The sequence below is a fragment of the Palaemon carinicauda genome, chromosome 40 (assembly GCF_036898095.1).
Source record: "Palaemon carinicauda isolate YSFRI2023 chromosome 40, ASM3689809v2, whole genome shotgun sequence".
In the NCBI taxonomy this organism is placed as follows: domain Eukaryota; kingdom Metazoa; phylum Arthropoda; class Malacostraca; order Decapoda; family Palaemonidae; genus Palaemon; species Palaemon carinicauda.
This window is the reverse complement of record NC_090764.1, coordinates 42737381-42762144: the sequence shown is the minus strand read 5'-3', so window position 1 is coordinate 42762144 and position 24764 is coordinate 42737381. Positions and strand designations below refer to the sequence as shown.

At 41.3% G+C, this 24764-nt stretch overlaps 2 protein-coding genes across 8 annotated transcripts in view; both read left to right on the top strand.

The window, feature by feature from the left end:
- The window catches only part of LOC137631735 (band 4.1-like protein 4), a 773040-nt gene that overhangs the window by 385386 nt on the left and 362890 nt on the right, over positions 1–24764 (top strand). The window lies entirely within an intron of this gene.
- LOC137631739 (differentially expressed in FDCP 8 homolog) overlaps positions 1–24764 on the top strand; it is a 222534-nt gene that overhangs the window by 104649 nt on the left and 93121 nt on the right. Inside the window, exon 7 of one of the 3 annotated variants that reach the window (XM_068363645.1) lies at positions 20765–20809. The exons of the other annotated variants lie outside the window; for them this stretch is intronic. Coding sequence (XP_068219746.1) covers positions 20765–20809 — 45 coding nt within the window. The remainder of the gene's footprint in view (positions 1–20764; positions 20810–24764) is intronic. 3 annotated transcript variants of the gene reach the window in all.

Here is a 24764-nt window from a genome sequence, read left to right as displayed (position 1 = left end):
CAACTCTTTGCTATCTATTACTTAAAAATTCAATGATGATGCTAAGAAATGACCCATCCATTCCCAACTGTTTAAGTTTGAAAACAAGGGCCTCATGATTATAGGAGGGATTTCCAACCTACGTCAGAAATCGGCATTTATTGTCTCCTTGAACCATTTAACAATGTACCGTACAGGGGGCGGTGTTACTGTAATAGTGCTGGTCTTCTAATGTAATACTGTCCTACCTCTGTTTATGAAAGACTCTGCTTACGAAATTTTAAAGCTGCGAAGCAAGATGCGAATGTTTTTATGACTCACTTTACGAAAAATGTTTCACTTCAAGAAAAGAGATTTGCCAGCCAGGCCGATAATAAAATAGACACCCATTACAGAGTTGAAGAAAATGGGTTCAAGCAACAGAAAATGTAGCTGTAGTCTATAATAGGGATAACTATACAGTAATAGTACAGTACTCATGGAACTGTATATTTAGTACTGTATATGTACAGTATTGTACTGTATGTATTGCATTGTTTTCCAGTTATTATATTATGTCATAAGAACTACATAATTTACAGGTATTAACATTTAGTTTAGGTATATTGAATGGTTCAAATGTATTTGGCTGAACAGTATTTCATTATGGTTATACTGTAGCTTTATTATGAGATTTAATGTGGTGTTTTGTCGGGTTTGGAACGAATTAGGCAATTTGCATGTGAAGTGTGACTCACAACACAAAAAAATCACTTTACAAAAGCCACTCCAAAATGAATTAATTTTGTGTTGTGAGGCATTACTGTATGGAGATTGCAGTATATGGAGGTGTATGATAATATTTGTGGATGGGTACACAGTATCTCAATTGTCTTTTCTTTCTCTCGTTACTGCATTACAATGAACACATACTACCCGCTCTCCAGATTGAAAATTTGTGTTTCCAGGAGTTTTATAGAAACTCTTTATTAATCATTATAGATTAACAGACAATGTCTTCTGTCTTTACTATGTCTTCCTGTGAGGGTTGTTCAAGGAATTAATTTTTGGGTGATGATGATCCTCATTCTTTTTGTGTCATGTGCTTGAGACAAATGTTTGATTTGAATAACAGTCGTAAGAAATATTTAGTAGTTCCCACACAGTTCGTCTTATAAAGGGATAGGTTCAGTTAGTGGCTGCTCACATACAAAATTCTGGTCATAAAAGTAAATAATCTTTCAGTTCAAGGGAAACTCCGGAGAAGACTAGGCTAAATAATTTCTATGGAAATGAGGTTCCTAATGCCACTGCTGTCTATTACTAAGCTTGTAGATGTATATTGAATGGTTCTGGTGGAATGGGAATCACAGTATTGAAAAGTTCTTTGAAAGCTTCAACTGGAGCTTAAAAATGGTTGTATCATATTTCAAATGGTAGTGGGGACCAGCCTGGTGTAGGCTCATCTCAAATTTTACCCAGTTGTGTTAATGTGGGTACCAGTATATCAATTGTCGAAAGGAATCCCTTGCTTACCACAGGCATAAAAGGGAATTCTGGAAGAATCCAATTTGGAAGATTCTAGAGAGCAAGATCCTGGTATCTCTGTTTTAGTCTTTGAGAAGATTTGTATCCAGTAATCTATCCAAATACATTGGCTGAGGTAAGTTGTGACAATTCTTATTTTCTTTCGTTGCCGAATGTTGCTACTTCTAAGATGACCTACACAGTACTCTGAAGTTTACTAATCTTTTCACATATAGAGTGAATGAATTGCTGTCACAGGTTGAAAACAAGCCTAGTAATTCTGCTTTTCGTCTGATGTCAAAAGCGTTTATTGATTCATAAAACAAATCCTGTGTAACCTTGTAATTGCCCCTAAACAAGCTAATTTTCTTGAATTCACTTATTATGTGAACTAAATGAAGAGATTGAATGGAGATTTTTTTATGTTTATTAGGTATAGACTAGTGAATATAGCTTGAGTTTATCTTTTGTAAACTCTATAGTAGGGGCTATTTCAACTCATATTACAGAAAAGTTAATCGCTCCCCATGGTTTTACAACCTGCCCCATTAGTTTACAACAGGTTGTTATTCGTACCCAAGGTGTTAGGGGGATGTTAGGAACCAGTTCTAGATGTCTCAATTCTAAACAGATATGCAGTTCTCACTAAAGTTTTACATGGAAACTCCTTCAACAGTCAGGAAAGTAGGGATTATTTTCGATAGACTATACATACTCCTACTTTCAAACATGTCTTTAGAAAAGATTCATGTTCAGCAGCGTGTTTTACTCAGAGTATAGGAAAGGTTAGGTGTCCTGGTCAATATGAAGAAGTCTCTTCTGGTTCAAGCTAAAAGGATTTAATATTTGGGAAGGATGATAGCAACAATCTTTCATTCTTTTGTAGGAGAGATTCATGTAAATTAGAGCATTGTTGGTTTGGAAGTGGATGAGATTACCTGGGTCCATGGCATCTCTAGAGATTCTCCTTTCAATGGGTTGCTTGATTATGACAGCTTTCAAGTTTCTTCTCAATCATTATCGGTTTGAACATCTTATCTGGACGTGACTTCTAATTCAGTTATCCAGAACCTACTACAACTGGTGACATGGATAGTACAGCGGCATAGCAGACCAATTGTTCAAATTGGTCTAAAAGCACCAAAATTGGCACACATGTAGATTAATATATTCTAAACATTTTTGGATATGGAGGCATTCAAGATTAGCCCTTAGGAAGATATGGCGGCCATTGTTCAAAATGGCCGCCATTTAACATTAGCGTCATTACATAGACTTCATTATGTGTCGTTAGTTTGGTGCTAGATGGGCCAAAATTCCCTTTTTTTACATCAGAATTAACATCAATAAATGTTTAACAGATATTTAGATGAATCTTCTCAAAAATGGCCCCCAAACTGGCCGCCATTTTGTGGAAAAAGTGGACATTTGATGAAGATTTCAATACTCAATGACATAATACCTCTAATAACCAGTACCTGATTTCAGGAACACACTTTAATTGCTCAAGTTGCTTTTTTATTTCAAATTGCTGGCAAAATTGCTAGTCAAAATAATACACAGAGTACGGGAAGTTTACAGTATGGTCAGATTGTAGTTATATAGTCGACCAAAAGCCCAGTCTCTAGGCACAGTACTTGTGTAATCCTGCAGTACATACATGTAATACAATAACGTAGATTTTGCCACACTATGTTAATTATGATTCCGAACTTTTCAAATCTGGTCACCAGAATTATGAATGTCTACAGATCATAATGTTGGTTAGCAAGTTTTCTGTCCCAATCTACTGGCATTCGCCTTCACAGAAACATAGACCAGTGCATTGCAGTGAAGCGTTCTTGCACTTGCAGCGGTTTTTGCAGCCTTTCTTGCATCCGCAAGACACCAGCTCATAGCAGGCCTTGGATGCCTCAGGGAGTGTGGTCCAGAGTGGTGTGTAGAGCCCATCATCACTCTGATGCCAGCCCCAGTCTGTTGGTGGAGGGAGCACGGGCGTTGGTACCAATGCCTGGCCCCAGACATGACCACCCTGAAGGGCAGATCTCTTCACATGCTGCTCCAGAGCAGCGTAGGTTGGCGGGATGTTCTGAACAGAGTTCGTCTTTGCAAAGACCTGCTTTCTCGCCTTGTTGACGTCCTTGCATTTGCTTGTGCGGTCATACAGGAGTATGACAAACCTCTCGATGACATGCATTGTATCCTCTTGGATGCTTGTGGGTGCATTTGCCAGACTCAGCAGGGCATCAGTGAGTTCTGGCAGCGTGTTCCATGTTGCCCAGGCAGATTTCTTCCCATGTCCGACGAAGGCTGACACAGTATCACACCCTGTGATGGCATGAAACATTGGAAGAGCACATGCCTTCTCTGGACCAAGGGAGGAAGCTATTTCATGGGCTGCAATGTAGCGGTAGTTCTTGCCTGTCCCAAAGGCTACCCAGAGTTCGTCTCCAGCTGGTAGTTTCTGGACTACCATCACTGCTAGGACCACGACGTCACTGTCTACTGTTCGAACCTGTATCTGGTGGTGACCATGTTGTGCAGCATGTGCTACATGTAGCATCATGCGGGTGTCTGCCTCTTCTTGGTTGCATGGTGCGAGTGAGTTGACATCCTCTTGCTGTGGAACACAGATCACCTGCTCCCCATCAGTGACGACCAGTTCCTTGCCTTCTTCTTGAAAGGACTCTGCAAGCATGGTGGAGAGGTAGCTGAAGAGCTCCACTTTGTTGCTATCAACTCGCAGGAAACTTTGCCAATTTCCTGGTATGACTGCTGAGTCGACAACACGCCGACGTACTCCCTTTCCAAGCTGTTCTCTGGTTGATGCCTTCAGGGAATCTGCTCTGTAGCTGTCCCACACAAGGTCAAGACGTGATACATGTAGGAAACGTTGTACAACGTATGGGATGAACACTTGCTGTGCATATTCCTCGAACGTGTTGGCAGTACCCGGCTTCAACATCTGTACGATTACTGCTCCATCGAGGACAACAGCAGTGACAGTAGGAGCTTCAAACTGAGGCTCAGCATGGCCTTCAAGGCACACCAGCAAGTCACTCTTGCTCCCTAGGTACAGTCTCCCTCCGTCAGATAAAGCTGGAGGGCATTGCTGATTTTCATGCCTGAAGAACTCTTCTAGATTCCCATCACGGGTCTGGCAGCCGATATATAATCGTGCGAAGAGCGCAACATCATTCTTCAGAGATTTGACCTGTTCTTTTCCTTTGGGTATATTGGGTCCTCTCTTGGTCGCAAACAGTGGTAGCTTGTTCCGGTGGATTGCCACCTCAATGGACTTGGTTCTGTCCACGATGCATTCCTTTGAGAATGCTTCAAACTGGTCTTGGCCAATCTGCTTGGCGTTACGGACTGTTTCTATGACTGCAGGGTCTGCGATCTCCTTTGTGTCGAGCACCAGCAAGTCCTGACTGTCCTCCTCGAAAGGGTTGCCCAGCTCTTCAATGACGGCCACGAGTGAGCGCACATCTCTGGCAAAAGTGTTCTGCACACTTGGTGTCTCTTCGTGGTGACGTGTCTCCTCTTGATCGTGTGGATGCAGATTGAAGTCGTCAAATTCCACAATCACTCTAGCAACCTCCGGTCCGGCAACCATCCAGCGCCTCAGTGCAGTTGGATTGTCTGTGAGGCCGATGGCTCCTCCATCACCCTTGACATACGCGTTGTTCTGCTCATGTCCTTGGTCAAGAGGGATTGCTGAAAAGATCCTCTTGGTCTTCTGGACTGTGAAGTGTCCCTTGCTAAACTCTGTGAAGACGTCTGGATGTTTGTTTGCCAGTTCTGCCATGTCCCGTAGATGCACTGGTATCCATCGGGCATAGTTCGTGTGGTCTAGTGCGAAGAACCACGGAGCCAGTTCTGTCAGAGCATCCACGTACATGCTAAAATTGGCTTCTCTCAGAGATCGCACATAGATCAGAGTGGACAGCTCCAGTGCCAAGACTGTTGACCAGTACTGAAACTGCGGATAACTCTGTTCTCTCTGACTGCACCAGTCTTCGAAGCTTTCAGGGTGCTCATCATCTTCTGTATTGGTGGTGCTGTACTTGTCATAGGCACGCCGTTGGAGATTATACAACGCAGCCGCTGTGACTTGGTGTGCTCTTCTGGTGCGTGTGACGTGAGCTGCTCGAAGAAATGAGTCTGCTATTCCTTCAGTTGTGATCTCTGCTTGTACCAGTGCTTGGGTCCACCCACTTCCCTGCAACCAGTCACCCAGGGTCTTCAGTGCCGTCATCTCAATATGCAACCCCCCAAACATCACCACCAGTTGGTCTTCTCCATATGTGTTTGGCCACTTCCACTGGATCTGTTTTGCTAGAGTGAATAGTGGCTGGTCGCAAGTCAGAACTGGAGTTTGGCCTGGGTTGAGATGTTTAACTGCACTCCTGACTACATCAATAGAGTGTCTGATCATTGCCACAGTGTGAGCACTCTCCTGGAACAAGGGAAGCAGGGACGTTGGTGTGATGACTGGTTGCTTTGGATCTTGGTGCCTTGCATGGTATGCAGCCCATGATGTGTTTTCACAGGCCTCAACATCATCTTTGAGAACACTTCTCGTGTTCTCCAGCCACATATACTCATCTTCTATGTGCTGCTCACAGTTGTGGCGTCTAAGAGAGGTCACAGAAGTAGCTGGGATCATTTGCCCTTTGACAGAAGAAGCAACAGGACGTACATCCGTGTAATATTCTGGTAGAGGCTCAACCGTCTTTGATCCAGTATCACGCCCAGTGAGAGCAATGCTACGATCCACTCCCTCATCTGCACACGTTGGGTGTTGAAAAAGCGAGATTCCTGTTCCATGGAATGAATTCTTGGCTGTGGTGGCACTTGGGTTGTGGTCAATGTTGTCCACAGCCGCAGTTGTGAACACATTGCTACGCAGGGTAGGCGGGCAGACCACTTCCTCTATGCGGTACAGCTGACACACGCTGTTTCCCATCTGGGCAGAAAGACGTAGGACTCTGTCATATGAGATGCTTAGGCCCAGAGAGAAGAGCTTGTCCACAAGTCCTCTCTTGCGTGTTTCAGCATACAGCATCAGCCCAACATAGGTTGGAAGAGGAGTTTCTTGAGACGTACTGTGTCTGACAGCTGGAGGCTCCTGTGTCTTGGTTGCTCCCTGCTTCCGACTTTGCTTGACACTGTTGAACTTGAGAAGCTGCGCAATGGAAAGAGCTGCTTGTGTTGAAGAGGAATGGCTTTGATTCTTGATGGTGGGGCCATCCAGCACCATATTTACCATTGCAACTAGTACGTTTGGCACAGAGTCCTCCTGACAGCCGCCCGGGAATGATCCACGGAATTGGTAAGTGTCTTCAAACATATATCGACGAACTATCTGTGCAGCACGCGCAAGGTGAACTGCCTCAGTGTCACAGTCTTGCTCGCAGGCTTTGCCTAGCGCTTCACCAATGTCTTCATCAAACGCTAGTAAAACATCTCGGCCTTTGCTGTGGGATCTCAGGCCTGGTATCTGGGCTAACAGGCGCTCTTTCAGCCTTGTGCTATTAACTTTCTGGCACAAAACAACCCCGAGCTGTTCCATTCTTGTTGTGTATAGCTTTACAAGTTCTGCGAGTCTGAAGACTGGGGTGGTGCCCTCTTCTAGGTGGGTTTCCTCGATATACAGGACCAGTTCAGCCAGTACGATTCTTGACATTACACCTTCATGGTCAGTTTTCTGCTCGGCTTCTACAGTGGTCTTTGCACGATAGTAAAGAGCCAACAAACACTTGGAATGGTACTTGGCCTCCAGAGCCACCATATCACCCATGCTGAGCCTGGCTATGAGTTCATTGTCCCCAACTTGCGCTGCACACTTCCGTACGCGTGTGTCCACCTGGAAGGTTGTTACTTCATGTAGGGTCTCTGTGCCAGACTTTCCACAGAAAAAGCAGGAGGTGCCGCTGGTAGTGGCTTCTGAAGAGTGTGTTCTGGCGCGCTTGGCCTGGACATTGTCAGTACTATCAAATGCTGAGCTGCTTGCGATGCGTCTCTTCTCTGCTCTTCGTAGCATTGTGTTATTGTATTTGAGCATACATGTTTTATGCCACTTGGCCTGGTGGGCAACCATTGTCGCCTCAACACCTTGTCCTTCATCTAGTCTCTGTAACTGAACAGTTCTTGGCAGTTCTCCGAGTTCATCAAATTTGACCAAGTTTGCAGCCATTGTCGTGTATCCACTCCCAGGGTCTCGGCGTTTAGACAGTACTGGGCAGACAAGTGACTCTGTTGTCTCCTCTTGACATACAAGACACAGCTTCCAGTTTGTCTCAGGAGGTGTTGTGGGAGTACGTTGCTCAAAAGTATCGACCAGTTGGAACTTCTTTGCCATGGCTGCAGTCTGGAACAACGCGTCTCTGATGTCAGGTGGTGCTGCTGCTGCCTCACCTGCAAAGACACAAAACACCACCATGTTACCACAAGTTACTACTACAAGCACCATGACTATCAACACTATACTATTACTGCAGCCGCCGTCACTGCCACCAACGCTGCCGCTGCAAAGTAAAATTCATTTTCTTGTGAAATGGTAGCCAAATTATTTGGTAAGCACAGAAGTATGTGTAATTGTACAATACTTATCACCTCTAGCACACTTATCACCTTTAGCATCCACAAAAAGACAAATTATGGTACATATTCAATGACGCTAACGGTAAATAGCGGCCATTTTGAAAAATGGCCGCCAAATGTGCTACGGGGAGAATCTTGAATGCCTCCATATCCAAAATTGTTCAGAATGTATTAATCCACATGTGTGCCAATTTTGGTGCTTTTAGAACAATTTGAACAATTGGTTTCATATTTCTTACTATGCCGCTGGGCTAGGAAGCGTAGGACAATCCTCATTGTTTGGTTCTGGCAGTGTCTTTGGAAGTTAGGTTTCTGAATGTGTGTGTTTTTATGGATGCTTAACAGGAACAGGAAAGAGTTTTTTTTTTTTTTTGGGGGGGGGGTGTGACAATGGGTTTTCTTCATCTGTCAAGTTGAATGAATAGTCAATACCATATCAACTGGCTGGAACTTTTGAAAGTGCTCAAGGCCTTTCAGGCTCAGGAGTCTCTGGTGATGGGGAAGCAAGTGGCGATTGTTTTAGACAACACAATAACACTGGTTTATGTTCGGAAACAAAGAGGAACTTGGTCAGTATCTTTGTTTTGGCAGTGGAATTACTCTTATTTTGGATGATGCTGAGGGGATAAGTCTTTTAACTCAGTTTATTCTGGGAAAGTTGAATGTATTAGCAGATCAGTTAAGCAGGAAACAAAAGATACCATGAAACAAATGGTATCTGGATCTTTTAGTGTGTCAAGGGTATTTGAGTTGGTGAGGAAGACCAGACATGGACATGTTTGAAACCTTTCTCAACAAGAAGATTGAGGTGTTTTTCTCTCCAGTTTCAGATCCATTAGCATGGAAGAACTGGTCAAATCTGGATCTGTATGTATTTTCTCTATTCTTACAGATTTGAGTGGATATACAAAGTTCAGGGTATCGTCAAACAGCAGGATGACTGGTTGTCTCCTTTTGGCTTCATAGTAAATGGTATACAGATCTGTGGCCTTTGTTGTCATAATGTCCAAGGTGATTGCCATACAAGATCAATCTTCTCTGACAACCAATTTCCTAGGTGGTTTATCTATACCCCGATGCACTACATGTAACCACATCGGCAGCGTAGGAGTCAGCACTATGAACATCATCGGAGGCTTGTAGAAATAAACAGAATTTTGATGATGAAATTTCTTATTTTTATACTCACGATGTTCATTTACATGCTCACCCTCCTCCCCAGTGACTTGTAGTATCAAGAAGATAGTGATAATTTTGACTTAAAAACTTGAGAGACAAAGAAGCACTGGTGCATCAGTTACCATTTACTGCTAGAATGTTCCTTCCTTTAATAAAGGCATGTGCTTGTTAAAGGGAAAGAAAATGCAAAGATTAGAAAAATTAAAAAATATTAGTTAAATTTTTATTAAAACAAGCTTCTGGAGAAGGATCAGTATGAGCATCAGGTGAGTGTAGAAGTAAGAAATTTTATTCTTAACCCTTTTACCCCCAAAGGACGAACTGGTACGTTTCACAAAACCCATCCCTTTACCCCTATGGACGTACCGGTACGTCCTTGCAAAAAAATGCTATAAAAATTTTTTCATATTTTTGATAATTTTTGAGAAAATTCAGGCATTTTCCAAGAGAATGAGACCAACCTGACCTCTCTATGACAAAAATTAAGGCTGTTAGAGCAATTTAAAAAAAAAAAATATACTGCAAAATGTGCTGGGAAAAAAATAACCCCCTGGGGGTTAAGGGTTGGAAATTTCCAAAGAGCCTGAGGGTAAAAGGGTTAAAATTCATTTTCTTCTGCATTTACCTCAACTCCTATTATAGAAGAAATTACTGATATTTTTTTTGCACCCCAGAGATTATCCCTGCCAGTGAGGCACATATTCATTCTCTTTTCATAATCACTGCACACAATAAACAATAGCCTAATCTTCTGTGGATTTTCCCCTGAACTAAAAACAATTTTCATTTGAGCTTTAAATTTGAGAAATACTTTTCCATGAAAGGAACAGCAAGGCATTTGCACTCCTCACGACAGTTATTTGAATCACAGTACTGTACCTGTGGAGTAATAGTTAACATATACAGAAGAAGACATCTTAAAATGTATTTAAACATATCACAACCTGGAGCCTGGAGAACGAACAGCTGTCCAACCGACAAAGATACTGAAATAACAAAAATCCCCTGGTGAATCTCTTCTTGCCATTAATCGCTACGAGTGTCTTGTTACCTTACAACAGGCATGTATCTATTGAAAGGAAAGATGGCAGTTCATGAAAATAATATTCTTTTAAAGTTAATAGTTGAAAGTGTATCTGAGGGGAATTCTCAGGTTTTAAATTCCTTTGAATCATTATTAAATTTTAGCCCCTTATGAGTATTTATTATTAGATTCTCTAATCCTGATGTGCCAGTTATTACACTATTCAGTTAACAAAAAATTACTATTAAACTAATTTCAAGTAAAGATGAGTCTCGGGTAATTATGATAATGTACATATTTAGTTTTACTGAATCTTTCGTTCACTATCTCAAATCCATTTAATTGGGGAAGTCGGCAATAGAAACATCAAGGGAGGTGCATAGAAATAAACAGAAATTTAATCATGAAATTAATTATGTCTATACCTACTTGGTGTTCCTAAAAATCTCTCCCCCTCCCCATTAACTAGTGATGTCAAAATGCTATTGAACTACTTTCTACTTCAAGACTGAAAGATAAAATAAGATGTGGTGTACTTAAGCGCAAGTATTTCCATACACCACCATATAATCTCAACACTACATGAGAGGGGGCACAGCCATTACAAGGAAAGAAAATGTGATTTTTTTTTAGTTTTTTAATTTTGGGGTAGATACTGAAGTTTAACCAGCTTAGAGAGAGTAGCAACATGAACGTTAGGTGAGTATAGAAATAACGTTTTATTATTAAAATTCCTTTTTTTTCTTGTAGATATTTTCTTTTTATTTCATAGTGCTTTTAGTTCAGGGCTACAAATTACAGTGATTTTTTCATGTAGATGGGTCTTCAATCTAGTCTTTACTTGACACCCTTAAAACTTTGGCTTCCTGCTGGGTTTATATTATTAACTTGAACAATTTATCAGCTCAAAGATATCTTTAAATTGTTATTCATTGCTAAAAAAAATCAAGACAATTGTCGTACAGCATAAAAAAAATTCAAAATACAATTTAGCTTGAATCAGTGCAGTGTGTATGATAAACTGGTGAAACACGGCTGTAAATGAATAATAAAAGTAGGGGGCGGGTAAGAGGAGCAGGACTTGAAATTTGAAAATAGTACTGTTCTGTATACTATATACAGGTACCATTTTGCCATAGTCTACAACTGTTTTAATGGGGTATTTGAACTTAACATTATTTTTTTTTGGAAAACTATCATTTATGTCTTAACCTATATCATTTTATTTTCTTCAGGCAATGTTGAGTAGAAATACCAGTGTCTTGAATATTCTAGATTAATTATGATTATATTTTTGCTTACCCATAGAGCAATGTTTTTCATTCCGTCACCAATGTTTTTAGATTTTTAGAACTTTCAGGTACTGATGTTTTAGGGTAAAGTTATATTATGTGTTAAGATGAAAATTTAGCTTTCAGATTTTCCCAGGTTTTGTGTAGAGTATAGATTTCAGCAAGTAGGTAGTTATGAAGGTACTTTCAAGTCGCCACCTCATTAAGTCCAAGTATCCAATTCACCATATATTTGTTATCTTCATAAATTTCTATTAAGTTTTACATTTCTTTAGTTTATATATTTTCATTTGACTTGTAAAGCAACAATTTTCATTTGGTTTTACATTTATTTTCATGAATTTCTTCTTAATTCATTGAAATCTCAGGGAATTGTTGAGTTTGTCATTCCTTAATGAAAAGCTTTTGACTAAAATAGAAGCAAATAAAAAGATCCCATTATGTATATAATACCCTCTTTTTGAGAGAGACCTTATTAAAAAAGTGACAAATATTGTTTTAAAATTATGCCAGTTACAGATGTCTTTTGAATCTGATGAAAGTGTGGAAGAATCACACAGGTGATTACTTTTAAGGTGCAAAATTTATTATAAAAAAAAATATTTTTTTTTTAAGTTGAAAAGCTCATACTGCAGAATGGGGAAAATTAGATAAATGTTTTTCTTAATTGAAGCGCTGTTTATTCAATTAATGTTCTGCAATATTCGTATTCTATATTTAAAGCACCAGCATTCATTGAAAAAAGTGGAAACTAGTTTTTACCTATCTTTTAATAGTTTACCTACTGTAAGTGCTGACACCTTATCATCACCAATACTGACACATACGAGCATATTTATCCATTTTTTTTTTTTTTTTTTTGCAATGAACGCATGTTCAATCAGTCTTTAGCATTCAGTGTTGTTTGCTCGAATTACGTGGATTACTGTACTACCAAAGTTAGTAATTTGGTAGTCCAAGACCCTGATTGGAACAGCAATGTTGTTTTGTACTCACCTTCACTTTCCTTACATGCCCCTTCACTGATGCCAATTAGGATTGCTTGGAACCAATGTTGTTTAGGATTTTAACGTACTCATGTTTCCTAGGTGATACTGTTATAAAAAAAAACCTATTTGATCCTCTTGAAGGAATCAGTTTACTAACATAGTTTACAATTAGTTTTTAAAGAAGGTGCTTCTCTGTAATGGAAGAGAACTTCGAACACATAAATTATGGGGGTAATCCTTCTTTTAAATTGTGTATGGTAATTATAGCCTATTGTTAAAATGTCTAACTCACAATCTGCAGATCAGGAGTTAAAGATCCCCCCAAATCTGAGATATTTTACTTCCTCTTTTGCCCTTTTATTTACTATTTTTTTTGCAGCCGTTGCTTAAGCAGCTAGTGCCCCCCTTTTATATTTCAATTCAGTACTCTAGCTGAGTTTTGAGGTGGGATTTCAGCTAACCTCTTTGGTTTACAATTATATACTTTCATATTTCCTCATGCATGTGATCTTGTAACTGCTTTTGTGTCTTCAGTCGTGCTTGGGTTTGGGGAAACAGCTGTTCATGCACCTTTGAGGTGTCAAAACACCCAATTCAATTGTCAGTCGTTCACTGACCTGATCTTGACCTCTCTGCTTCTCATGCAGCAGTTCTTGCTTATGCTGTTGTAAGCCATTTGCTGCCTACTTTAGAGGTATCAGTTGCTCTTTGTATACTTCTTTGTGGGAAATTTTTATGCCTATTACTGTCATGTTTTTAAGTGGCAATTGCTCTTGCTGTTCTTACATATATTCATGTGAGTAGTGTTTTGTTTGCTTTTGAGGTATCAACTGTCTGAATGCCTGTTTGTGCGCTTGCACATGTGAACTCTGTATCTTCTGTTGCAAGTAATGTGACCATAACACTTCTTTGTATTATTGCTCATTTGAGCTACATACCATCTAATGCAAAGCCTATCTCAAGAGATGCTCACCTCTCATGCATTTGGTGAACACTTGCTTATATGAGTTTATGGCTCCTGTTTTTCAATATTAAACTTACCCGATAATCATGTAGCTGTCAACTCCGTTGCCCGACAGAATTCTACGGGAGGGATACGCCAGCTATCACTATACTAGAAGGGGGTTTACTCACAAGCGCCACCTGTGGCCAGGTACTACAGTACTTGTTGTTGACGCCACCTCACTTTTTCCTCTGTCGTGCTTCCGGCAAGACGTTCTTGGATACGCTTATGATTTTGGAGTATTGTTCACGGTTTGGTGAAGTATTTCTCTAAAATTTGCAGCTATTCGCTATACTAGAAACTTCTATATTAGCTTAGTTAGCTTTTGGAATTATTTTAATTATGGTGACGAAGAGAGTATGAACTCTCTTTCACCTTTAAATGGCCGACCCTTCCCTTAGACGGAAGTGTTGGTGTCTAAGAGAGTATAGACTCTCTTTCTTAATTTTGCTTAACAAAAGTTATAGATTTATTTTATATCTCTCCGCCTTTTATAGGCCTCTTCGATTAACTTCCTTTTATTATAAAATTATTAAAATAAATTTTTATATATTCGACCTTTCCTAATGGTAGGCGGTCTTTTCTTGTACCGAAGTTAATTAACATTGAGCCCGTCATTTCGGTTTTACCTGTTAACATATTATGCTATTTAATGTTTTTGAAAGAATTTCTTTGATAGTCTCGTACTGTTTTCAAAGTTGAACTAACGTTTTGTTTTGTCTCTGCAGTTGTTGACGTTTCAGAACGTTCAACTTGCGCTCTATCGTTACAATAGAGAGAGAATTTTCACGGTGTCACGTTGCAGTAAGAGTAACCGTGTCTAGCGTTTTGTTCATTCTTTCTTAACTTAATGGTTTTAATTCTACAAAGGAACTTTTCATTTTGGGAAATATTTTCCTTTAACAATAATATGTTTTAACGATATATATGATTGGGCTCTTCTCTCAGGTTCTAAGTCAAGAGAGAGAGAGAGAGAGAGAGAGAGATAGAGACGGAGGGAGAAAGAGGAGGATAAACGTTTCGTTCAAGCGAGTAACGTTGTTATCGTTTTTGCTCTTCTCCCTAGTCTCTTTAGGGGAAGAAGGTAAACGTTTCTAGAGTTTTTCTTGTTCTCAAGCTTTATGCGGTGAGAGATTTTAAACGTAGTTTATTTGATCTAGTGTTTAGTCTCTTTCCAGCCACTGAATTATTTATCTTTCATTAGATTTTTCTGTTACATTGTAATTCTGTTTTCGCAATTACTAACTTTTGAGAAAGGATAGAATTGCGTGTTTCAGGTACAAACCACTTAAAGTTTCGAGTTCAGTGAAATAAGTGCAAACAGAAAATCAAAAGTGATAAGTGATTAGCGCAAAGTGTGTCAGTGTTGTGCGTGAGGGTACTTCTGTGCGTGCCAGTCGTCCTCCCAGTCCGGGACCTCTTGCAAGCTCCCAAGCCCAGGGGAGAAGCAATGTCGAAGGGCAAAAGGGTTCGGCAGGCCTTGATCGGCGCACAGAAGTATCCTCGGTGGTTGCGGGCGTGTCTTAAGAGACCGTCACTCCCACCCGCAGACGATTGAGCCCTTATTTTGCTCGTCTGCAGAAGAAATTTCGGGGAGAAAACGCTTGTCTCAGGTCTCAAGACCTCTTAAACGTAAAGTCCAGACCTATGCCAGACGTACGAAGTTAGAGTTCAACAACCCGGATGCAGTCATTGGGTTAGCTCTGACTCTCCTCAGTCTCAGGTGACAGCACACCTCCTAAGAGAGGTAAGGCGATGCCACAACAGACCTTATCGTCTGTTGATCCCAAGACGACTTTGCTGCAGTCCATGCAGTCGCAGCTTGGGGTCTTAATGCGTGAGTTTCAGGCTGAGAAGGTTACACCTCCTCCTGCGAACGCTCCGCCTCTCCGCAGTCCAGTCTGCCAGGCGTACGAAGTTGAGGTTCCTCAGGCTACCTTACCGCGTTCTGAGTTGCCAGTTACCAGCGGTGTGCAGCAACCTCCGCCTCCTCCTGCGAGAGCTCCGCCTCACCGCAGTCCAGTCTGCCAGGCGTACGAAGTTGAGGTTCCTCAGGCTACCTTACCGCGTTCTGAGTTGCCAGTTACCAGCGTTGTGCAGCAACCTTAACCTTCCTTAAGGCAACCTCAGCAATGGGAGCAGGAGTCTTATGCCTTACTTCCTCCGCTTCCGCTTGCGGTTCCACCAGCGAGGCAACAATCTCTTGAGGTACGACAACCTCTTCCATCAATGAGGCAGCCACCTCAGCACTCGCTGCAGCTTAGGCTAGCTCCTCAGGAACCTTAACTCGCGAGACAAGAACTGCGTTCTGCGCAGCCGCTATCTCAACTCTCGCAGCTCACACCTCAGGAACCTTAACTCGTTCCTCAGGAACCTGCTACTGCGCATCCGCAACCCTTACAGCAAGCGCAACTCTTGAGGCAGCAACCTCATGCTATGAGTCAGCCACCTCAACGCATGCATCTGCCACTTTCTCCTCAACTTGAGAAATAACAAATGACAATATAACACCTCATTACTTTCATAACTTGCATTTGTAATCATATACATGTATGCCTACACAAACATTATGATAATGGAGGTTATTTGTCTTACTTATATAAAAATATATATGTATTCCTTGCAATATATTTTTAACAATATCGCAAATATGGCAAAAATATCTTCAAAACAAAAATGAATCATGAGTTATGAATGTAAGGTAAATATTATGTTGATATTAAAACCCCATGCAAGCATGCATGAAGCACTCTAGCACTGGTCATGGAATTTCTGAGAAATGTTAAACGCCATGCAACACGCTCTGCTTACCTTACAGCATGCTCTACATACAGCATGCTCTGCATACAGCATGCTCTGCATACAGCATGCTCTGCATACAACATGCTCTGCATACAGCATGCTCTGCATTCAGCATGCTCTGCATACAACATGCTCTACATACAGCATGCTCTGCATACAACATGCTCTGCATACAGCATGCTCTGCATTCAGCATGCTCTGCATACAACATGCTCTGCATACAGCATGCTCTGCATTCAACATGCTCTACATACAGCATGCTCTGCATACAGCATGCTCTGCATACAACATGCTCTGCATACCTTACCGCATGCTTCTCAGTCATACATCTTTGGTTGTTGCCAACTCACTAGACTGTCAAGCAGTTTCATAATGTTGCCTTCTAGTCTGCTGCTTTTGCACCATTGAAACCCTCACTGAGAGAACTTAACTTTTCTCGGATATGGTCCCTGTAGATGAGAAAGTGCTTTTCTCCCTCCTTCTGATATTCCCTTGAGGACTCTGTCATTTGGAGAGGAGCCTTTAGCTGCGTAGCCTCCTATGGACTTTTATTTAAGCATAACATGCTTCCAGGGAAGGTAATGGTTCCACTTCAGTCACTAACCCCGTCTGTTACCACACCTGCTCCCATAGACCTTGAGCTGTGTTGCAAGACATACAGTCCAAGCTTAGTCCTTGTTAAAGGATTTTTTGTTTACGGAGTCAGTGTGTCACTGGGAAGACGTTCAACAACCAGCAGAAGTGACTTGTTGTGACGCAGTGCGGCAACCTCAGCAACCCGATAAGGAGTTGTCTGTACGACCCAGACAGTCTAGACAGCTTCGGGTTGTCACTGTACTTCCTCGCTTCCCCATGGTTGACAGTTCACAGACTGTGCAGCAGTACCATGATCTTGTGTCCGGCTCCGTCAGACGACTGGCTTTTAAGAGCTCCCACAAGTCGTCGCTGTCTGGAGATTCTCAGATGGACTATGGATCTGACCAAGGAACTGGGCCTCCTGGTCAATTTTGAGGAGTCTCAGCTCATCCCATCCCAGACCATTGTCTCCCTGGGTATGGATCTTCAGAGTCGAGCTTTTCGGGCTTTTCCGTCGGCCCCAAGGATCTTCCAAGCCCTAGAATGCATCCAGAGCATGCTGAGAAGGAACCGATGCTCAGTCAGGTAGTGGATGAGTCTAACAGGGACACTTTCATCGCTGGCCCTGTTCATCGTGTTAGGGAGAATCCACCTCCCCCCCTTCAGTATCATCTAGCTGCTCACTGGATAAAGGACATGACGCTAGAGACGGTCTCAGTTCCTGTTTCCGAAGAGAGGAGGTCTTCTCTCGCGTGGTGTAAGAACAGCTTTCTTCTCAAGGAAGTCTACCTTTGGCTGTTCAGAAACCCGACCGCCGTCTCCTCTCGGACACATCAGACACGGGCTGGGGTGCGACTTTGGACGGACAGGAATGATCGAGAACATGGAATCAGGAGCAAAGGACACTTCACATCAATTGCAGGAGTTGTTGGCGGTTCTTCTGGCCTTGATAAACTTCAAGTCCCTCCAGCTTAACAAAGTGGTGGAGGTGGACTCTGACAACACCACAGCCCTGGCTTACACCTTCAGGCAGGGAGGGACTCTTTCGTGAAGTTGTTCTAGATCGCAAGGGACCTCCTCATCTGGTCTAAAGATCGAAAGCTCACGCTGGTAACGAGGTTCATTCAGGGCGGTATGAATGTCATGGCAGATCACCTCAGCCGGAAGGGTCAGGTCATCCCCACAGAGTGGACCCTTCACAAGAATGTTTGCAGCAGACTTTGGGCCCTGTGGGGTCAGCCAACCATAGATCTGTTCGCTACCTCGATAACCTAGAGACTCCTATTGTATTGTTCTCCGATTCCAGACCCAGCAGCAGTTCACGTGGATGCTTTTCTGCTGGATTGGTTCCATCTCGACCTGTATGCATTCCCGCCGTTCAATATTGTCAACAGGGTACTTCAGAAGTTCTCCTCTCGCAAAGGGACACGGCTGACGTTGGTTGGCTCCGCTCTGGCCCGCGAGAGAATGGTTCTTAGAGGTACTGCAATGGCTGGTCGACATTCCCAGGACTCTTCCTCTAGGAGTGAACCTTCTACGTCTACCTCACGTAAAGAAGGTACACCCGAACCTCCACGCTCTTCGTCTGACTGCCTTCAGCCTTTCGAAAGACTCTCAAGAGCTAGGGGCTTTTCGAAGGAGGCAGCCAGAGCGATTGCCAAAGCAAGGAGAACATCCACTCTCAGAATCTATCAGTCTCAAGGGGAAGTCTTCCGTAGCTGGTACAAGACCAATGCAGTTTCCTCAACCAGTACCACTGTAACCCAGATTGCTGACTTCCTGTTATATCTAAGGAAAGTAAGATCCCTTTCAGCTCCTACGATCAAGGGTTACAGAAGTATGTTGGCAGCGGTTTTCCGCCACAGAGGCTTGGATCTTTCCACCAACAAAGATCTACAGGACCTCCCTAGGTCTTTTGAGACCTCAAAGGAACGTCGGTTGTCCACTCCAGGCTGGAATCTAGACGTGGTCCTAAGGTTCCTTATGTCATCAAGATTTGAACCTCTCCAATCAGCCTCTTTTTAGGACCTCACATTAAAAACTCTTTCCCTCGTGTGCTTGACAACAGCTAAAAGAGTAAGTGAGATCCACGCCTTCAGCAGGATCATTGTTTTCACATCTGAAACGGCTACATGTTCCTTGCAGCTCGGTTTTTGCTAAACGAGCTTCCTTCACGTCCTTGGCCTAAGTCGTTCGAGATCGCAAGCCTGTCCAACTTGGTGGGGAATGAACTGGAGAGAGTACTTTGCCCAGTTAGAGCTCTTAGGTACTATCTAAAAAGGTCTTAACCTTTACAAGGACAATCAGAAGCCTTATAGTGTGCTATCAAGAAACCTTCTTTTCCAAGTTCTAAGAACTCAGTTTCTTACTATTCAGGCTTCTGATTAGAGAAACACATTCTCATCTGAAGGAAGAAGACCTTGCTTGGCTGAAGGTAAGGACACATGAAGTGGGAGCTGTGGCTACTTCAGTGGCCTTCAAACAGAGCCATTCTCTGCAGAGTGTTATGGATGCAACCTATTGGAGAAGCAAGTCAGTGTTCGCATCATTCTATCTCAAAGATGTCCAGTCTCTTTACGAGTACTGCTACACCCTGGGACCATTCGTAGCAACGAATGCAGTAGTAGGCGAGGGCTCAGCCACTACATTCCCATAATCCCATAACCTTTTAACCTTTCTCTTGAATACTTTTTATGGGTTGTACGGTCGGCTAAGAAGCCTTCCACATCCTTGTTGATTTGGCGGGTGGTCAATTCTTTCTTGAGAAGCGCCGAGGTTAAAGGTTGTGATGAGGTCCTTTAGTATGGGTTGCAGCCCTGTATACTTTAGCACCTTTGAGTTGATTCAGCCTTCCAAGAGGAACGCTGCGCTCAGTAAGGAAGACGATCTTATTAAAGGCAGAGTAACGGTTCAAGTCGACTTCCTTACCAGGTACTTATTATTTCATTGTTATTGTGGATAACTGATTATATGAAATACGGGATACTTAGCTATCCTTTAGTCTTGTACACTGGTTTTTCACCCACCCCCCTGGGTGTGAATCAGCTACATGATTATCGGGTAAGTTTAATATTGAAAAATGTTATTTTCATTAGTAAAATAAATTTTTGAATATACTTACCCGATAATCATGATTTAATTGACCCACCCTTCCTCCCCATAGAGAACCAGTGGACCGAGGAAAAAGTGAGGTGGCGTCAACAACAAGTACTGTAGTACCTGGCCACAGGTGGCGCTTGTGAGTACACCCCCTTCTAGTATAGTGATAGCTGGCATATCCCTCCCGTAGAATTCTGTCGGGCAACGGAGTTGACAGCTACATGATTATCGGGTAAGTATATTCAAAAATTTATTTTACTAATGAAAATAACATTTTAGGAAGGATAACTACAATTACGAATTACACTTCATCATCTTGGGCGAAAGTCTAATTGTTGTGGTAAAATATTGAAAACATATCTGACTTGTTTCAGTGAGTCGTGAGCTGGAACCCCTCTCCGCTGTGTATTTTTTTCTAGACATTTACACCTATGGTGTTTACTTGGCTCATAATTGGTAGGTTACAGGTAATCTTACAGGATATAATGCAACTAATATAACTTATTCTTTTCTAGCACAGGTTCACGCATTAGATTCCCTCCTCAGCGTTGATTTTGATTTTATGTGTTGTGAAGATTATTCAGTTCCTTATGTAAAACTAACTATTTTGAGAGATTTTGTTATCTTTTACAAAAGTAGTATTTTGATATGACAGGAGTTTGATGTTATCACTGATTTGCTATGTCTTACATAGATGTTTCATTTTCAGAATATCGTGTTTTCAAAAAGAATGGAAAGGAATTTCAGAAAAAAGGTAGCGATATTTAATTTACTGTATAGTATTCAGGAAATCATTGTAGTTACAAAGTATTTCTCTTAAGCAATAGCTATTGGCTTGGTTTATTATACAGTGTAAAGGTAGATTAGTATGCAGCATAAAGCCAAGATAGGTTAAGCTTGAATATCTGTTAGTATTTGGTAGAATTTGGTACTTTTTATTGGTTCACAGGTAATTAAAATATTTGATTAATTGATAGTTAAGTAGACCAGTATATTTAGTTACTTTCAGTAGTATAGTTAGAAGGAAATCCTACCTTAATGCAAATCCTGCGATGATATTAATGATATGTCATAAGGTATAGTAACAATAATAGATTTAATGATAGATGGAGATTTGATAGTAGTAAAACTCACTGAACTTTACACAAAATGCCTGCAAGAATGCTCTATACCCACAGCTTGGGAAAACTTTATCATTATACTAATTCACATAGAGGGAGACATAAAAGACTTGTGAAAAGATACTGCCCAATAAGTTTACTCTCAGTGATATATAAAATATTTACATATTAAGCCGATTAGAAAAAACAGCTAGACTTCAATCAACCAAGAGAGCAGACAGGCTTTAGAAACGGGCATTCAACAACTGACCTTATCCATATAATTAACCAGGTAATGGAAAAGTCAATGGAGTATGACAAACTACTGTACTATGAATGGCATTTATCTCCATGAGAAAGCTTTTGATTCTGTTAAAATTTCAGCAGTAATAAAAGCTCTTCAAAGACAAGGAATAGATGAGTCTTATGTTAGAACACTTGAAGATATCTATACAGGAAGTACAGCAATCCTGAAACTATATAAAGGTAGTAAGAAAATTCTGATTATTCACAGAATGCGCAGAAGTTTTTTCAAATTTACATAGGGGAAAATGTAGGAATTGAAATTAATGGGGAATAGCTTAACAACTTGAAATTTGCCAATGACATAGTTCTGTTTAGTAAATCATGGGAGGAATTGCAAAAGATGATAGAAGAAATGTAAGACAAAGTGGATATGAGTGAAACTAAAATAATGTTTAGTGAAAATGCAGAGTCAAAAATAATGTTTATGGAGGAACCTCTAGAGATTGTTAATGAATATACATACCCAGGACAGGCAGTGTTTCCCCTAGACGTGAGACCAAAATTAAAAGAAGGCTAAGCATGGGATAGAGAGATTTTGGTTAAGAAAATTATATTATGAAAAGTAAAATGCTAATTTTTAAATATTAAACTTAGCCGGTGAATATATAATAGCTGACGTCTCCGACGGCTCGACAGATTCCAAAAACTCGTGAGCGATCGCCGTGAAGGTTGCGGGTGTGACCACCAGCGCCGACTATCGGCCAGATACCGCATATACTTGTCAATTTCTCCAGTTCTTCTCTGTCGGTCTTGTCGACAAGTTGGTTCCGCTCGCTTTATGACCTCGAGTTTTTGACCGAATTGGTGAAGTACTTGGTTTTGGTTTTATTGCTTTCGCCGTGTTGGATTATTCAATACTATCTTCAAAAGAAATGCTTTTGAAAGGAGAGGAAAAGTGTTTTGCCCTTGCTTTTTTTTTAATCTCTGGTTTTTCCATAGAGAAAAGATGGCCGACCCTTCCCTCAGTGTACGGAAGTGTGTTAAAGGCTTTTAGTAATTATTTTATCACTTTATAAATTATTGTTGATATTTATAGATTTACCTCTATATATTTTATATTTTATATCTCACCCGCCTTTATTAGGCCTCTTCGATTAGCTTTCCATTTATACTAAACATCAAGATAAATTTTATGTTTTTGTTTATATGCGGCCTTTACCTATTCTATGTAGGCGGTCCTAACTTGGAAAACGAAGTTAAACAACGTTGAGCCCATTCAACTTTTATTTTTGTTTAGTTTAAAACAGTTGTGCTGTAAGAGTGATGAAATGAATATTTTTTAGAAAATATTTTAAGAAATATATTCTTTGAATAGTCTTCGTGCTGTTTTTTCAAAGATGAACTAACGTTTGGTTTATTTATGCTACGCAGTTTGCGCTCTATCGTTACGATAGAGAAAGAGAGAATCACGGTTTCACTTTGCAGAAAGAGTAAATCGATTTTGACGTTTTGTTCATTCTTCTTTCAAACTGAAGTGTTTTAGATACTAATTTAAAGGAACTTGTTAATTTTCAATTTCTTAGTCCTTTCAGTTTTTTCCTTTAGTCAAATAACCTGTTATTGACGAAGGGTGAGTGGGCCATTCTCTTGTGAGTGACAAGAGAGAGAGAGAGAGAGAGACGGAGAGAGAGAGAGAGAACGATCCGATCTTTATTCTCGTCCCAAGTCTCTGTACAAGGAGTTTGGGAGCGAGTAACGTTGTTCTCGATTCAGTTTTTTTTTTTTACTCTCGTCCCAAGTCTCTGTACGGGGAGAGAGGATAAAACGTTTTAGTTTTTATTCTCGTCCCAAGGCACTCTACGGTGAGAGATTGAAAACGTAGTCCGTAGTGAACTAGTGTTTAGTCTCCTCCCCAGTCACTGATCTTTTTAACTTTATATATTTCCGTTTTATTCGATATATATGTATATGTTTATTGATTTTTGTATGTGTGTTTCATTTTGTACTAATGTGCTTACATTATACGACTCATTTCGCAATTCTAACCTTTTGATGTAAGGGAGAATTGCGTGCTTCAGGTAGAAATCAGTTTTATTCATGTTTAATGTGAAATTATTGAAAAATACGATATCAGTGAAGTAAGTGCAAAAAACATGTTCTGTGTTGCGGAGGGTTCGTTTGTTCGTGCTTGTCACTTGCCTAGTCCGAGACCTCTTTCAGGCTCCCCTGCAACAGGGAGAAGGAATGTCGTAGGACCTAAGGGAGTGAGGAGTGTAAACCAACGAACAGACGTTCCCTCAAAGGTATCAGACGTTGCTCGGCAAGCACGTCCTTGCCATAAGACAGGAGAGACGAAGTTTCTCCTCGTCTTCCGATGATTCGTCTCTTTAAAAGCCTGGGCGTAAAGTTTCGAGACGGTTGAAACATTTATTAGTTCCTTCAGAACAAGTTCAACGTCCTAGCTGTAGTCATAATAAGAGTCCCGTTCATAGCGATGACGTTCATGTACAGACGTTTCTGCCACAGACTCGACGTGACGTTGAGCAGTAGACACCGTAGACACAACGTGACATCGAGTGTCAGTCACCGTAGTCTCGATATAGCATCGATCAGCAGTCACTGCTGTTTACTACGTGACGTTTGAACGTCAGCCACTGCAGTCACAGGTTGATCCGAAGTTAGATATGCTGTTAAAGCTTTCTTCTTCGATAGAAGCTTTCGATCCTGTTCCTGTGCGAAAGGATCCTTTGCTTTTTGTACGTCACGGTTCTGGGATACGTGATTCGGGTCTTCAACCTTCTAGACGAGCTTTGTTACGCCACGCTGACGTTATCTCTAGTGACAGCTTTGCTGTTAAGCGAGATGCGGAGCATAAATCTCGATGTAACTTTGATCGCTTTGAACGTCAGCCACCGCAGTCACAGCGTGACGTTGAGATGCAGACACCGCAGACACGACGTGACGTTGAGCGGTAGACACCGTAGACATGACGTGACGTCGAGGGTCAGTCATCGTAGTCACGATATAGCATCGAACAGCAGTCACCGCTGTTACTACGGGACGTTTGAACGGAAGTTACTTCTGTCACGACGTGTAGTAGAATAACATTCTCTGCAGTCACAACGTGACATCGACCCTCCAACTTTAACTTCTGTTCATATACAAGTTGATGTAGCCTGTCAGGCTTTTCCTTCACGTCATTCTGAATATAAATCTCCTTCTCGCAAGACTTTAGATTTATCAGATGATGTGCCTTCTGAAGAAGTAGATGACCCCCTTTCAACTAATGTACCTTTGGAGAGTCATTCAGAAGAGGAGTAACCTAGGGTGGTCCAACAATCCCTTGTATTTTAATTATGAATT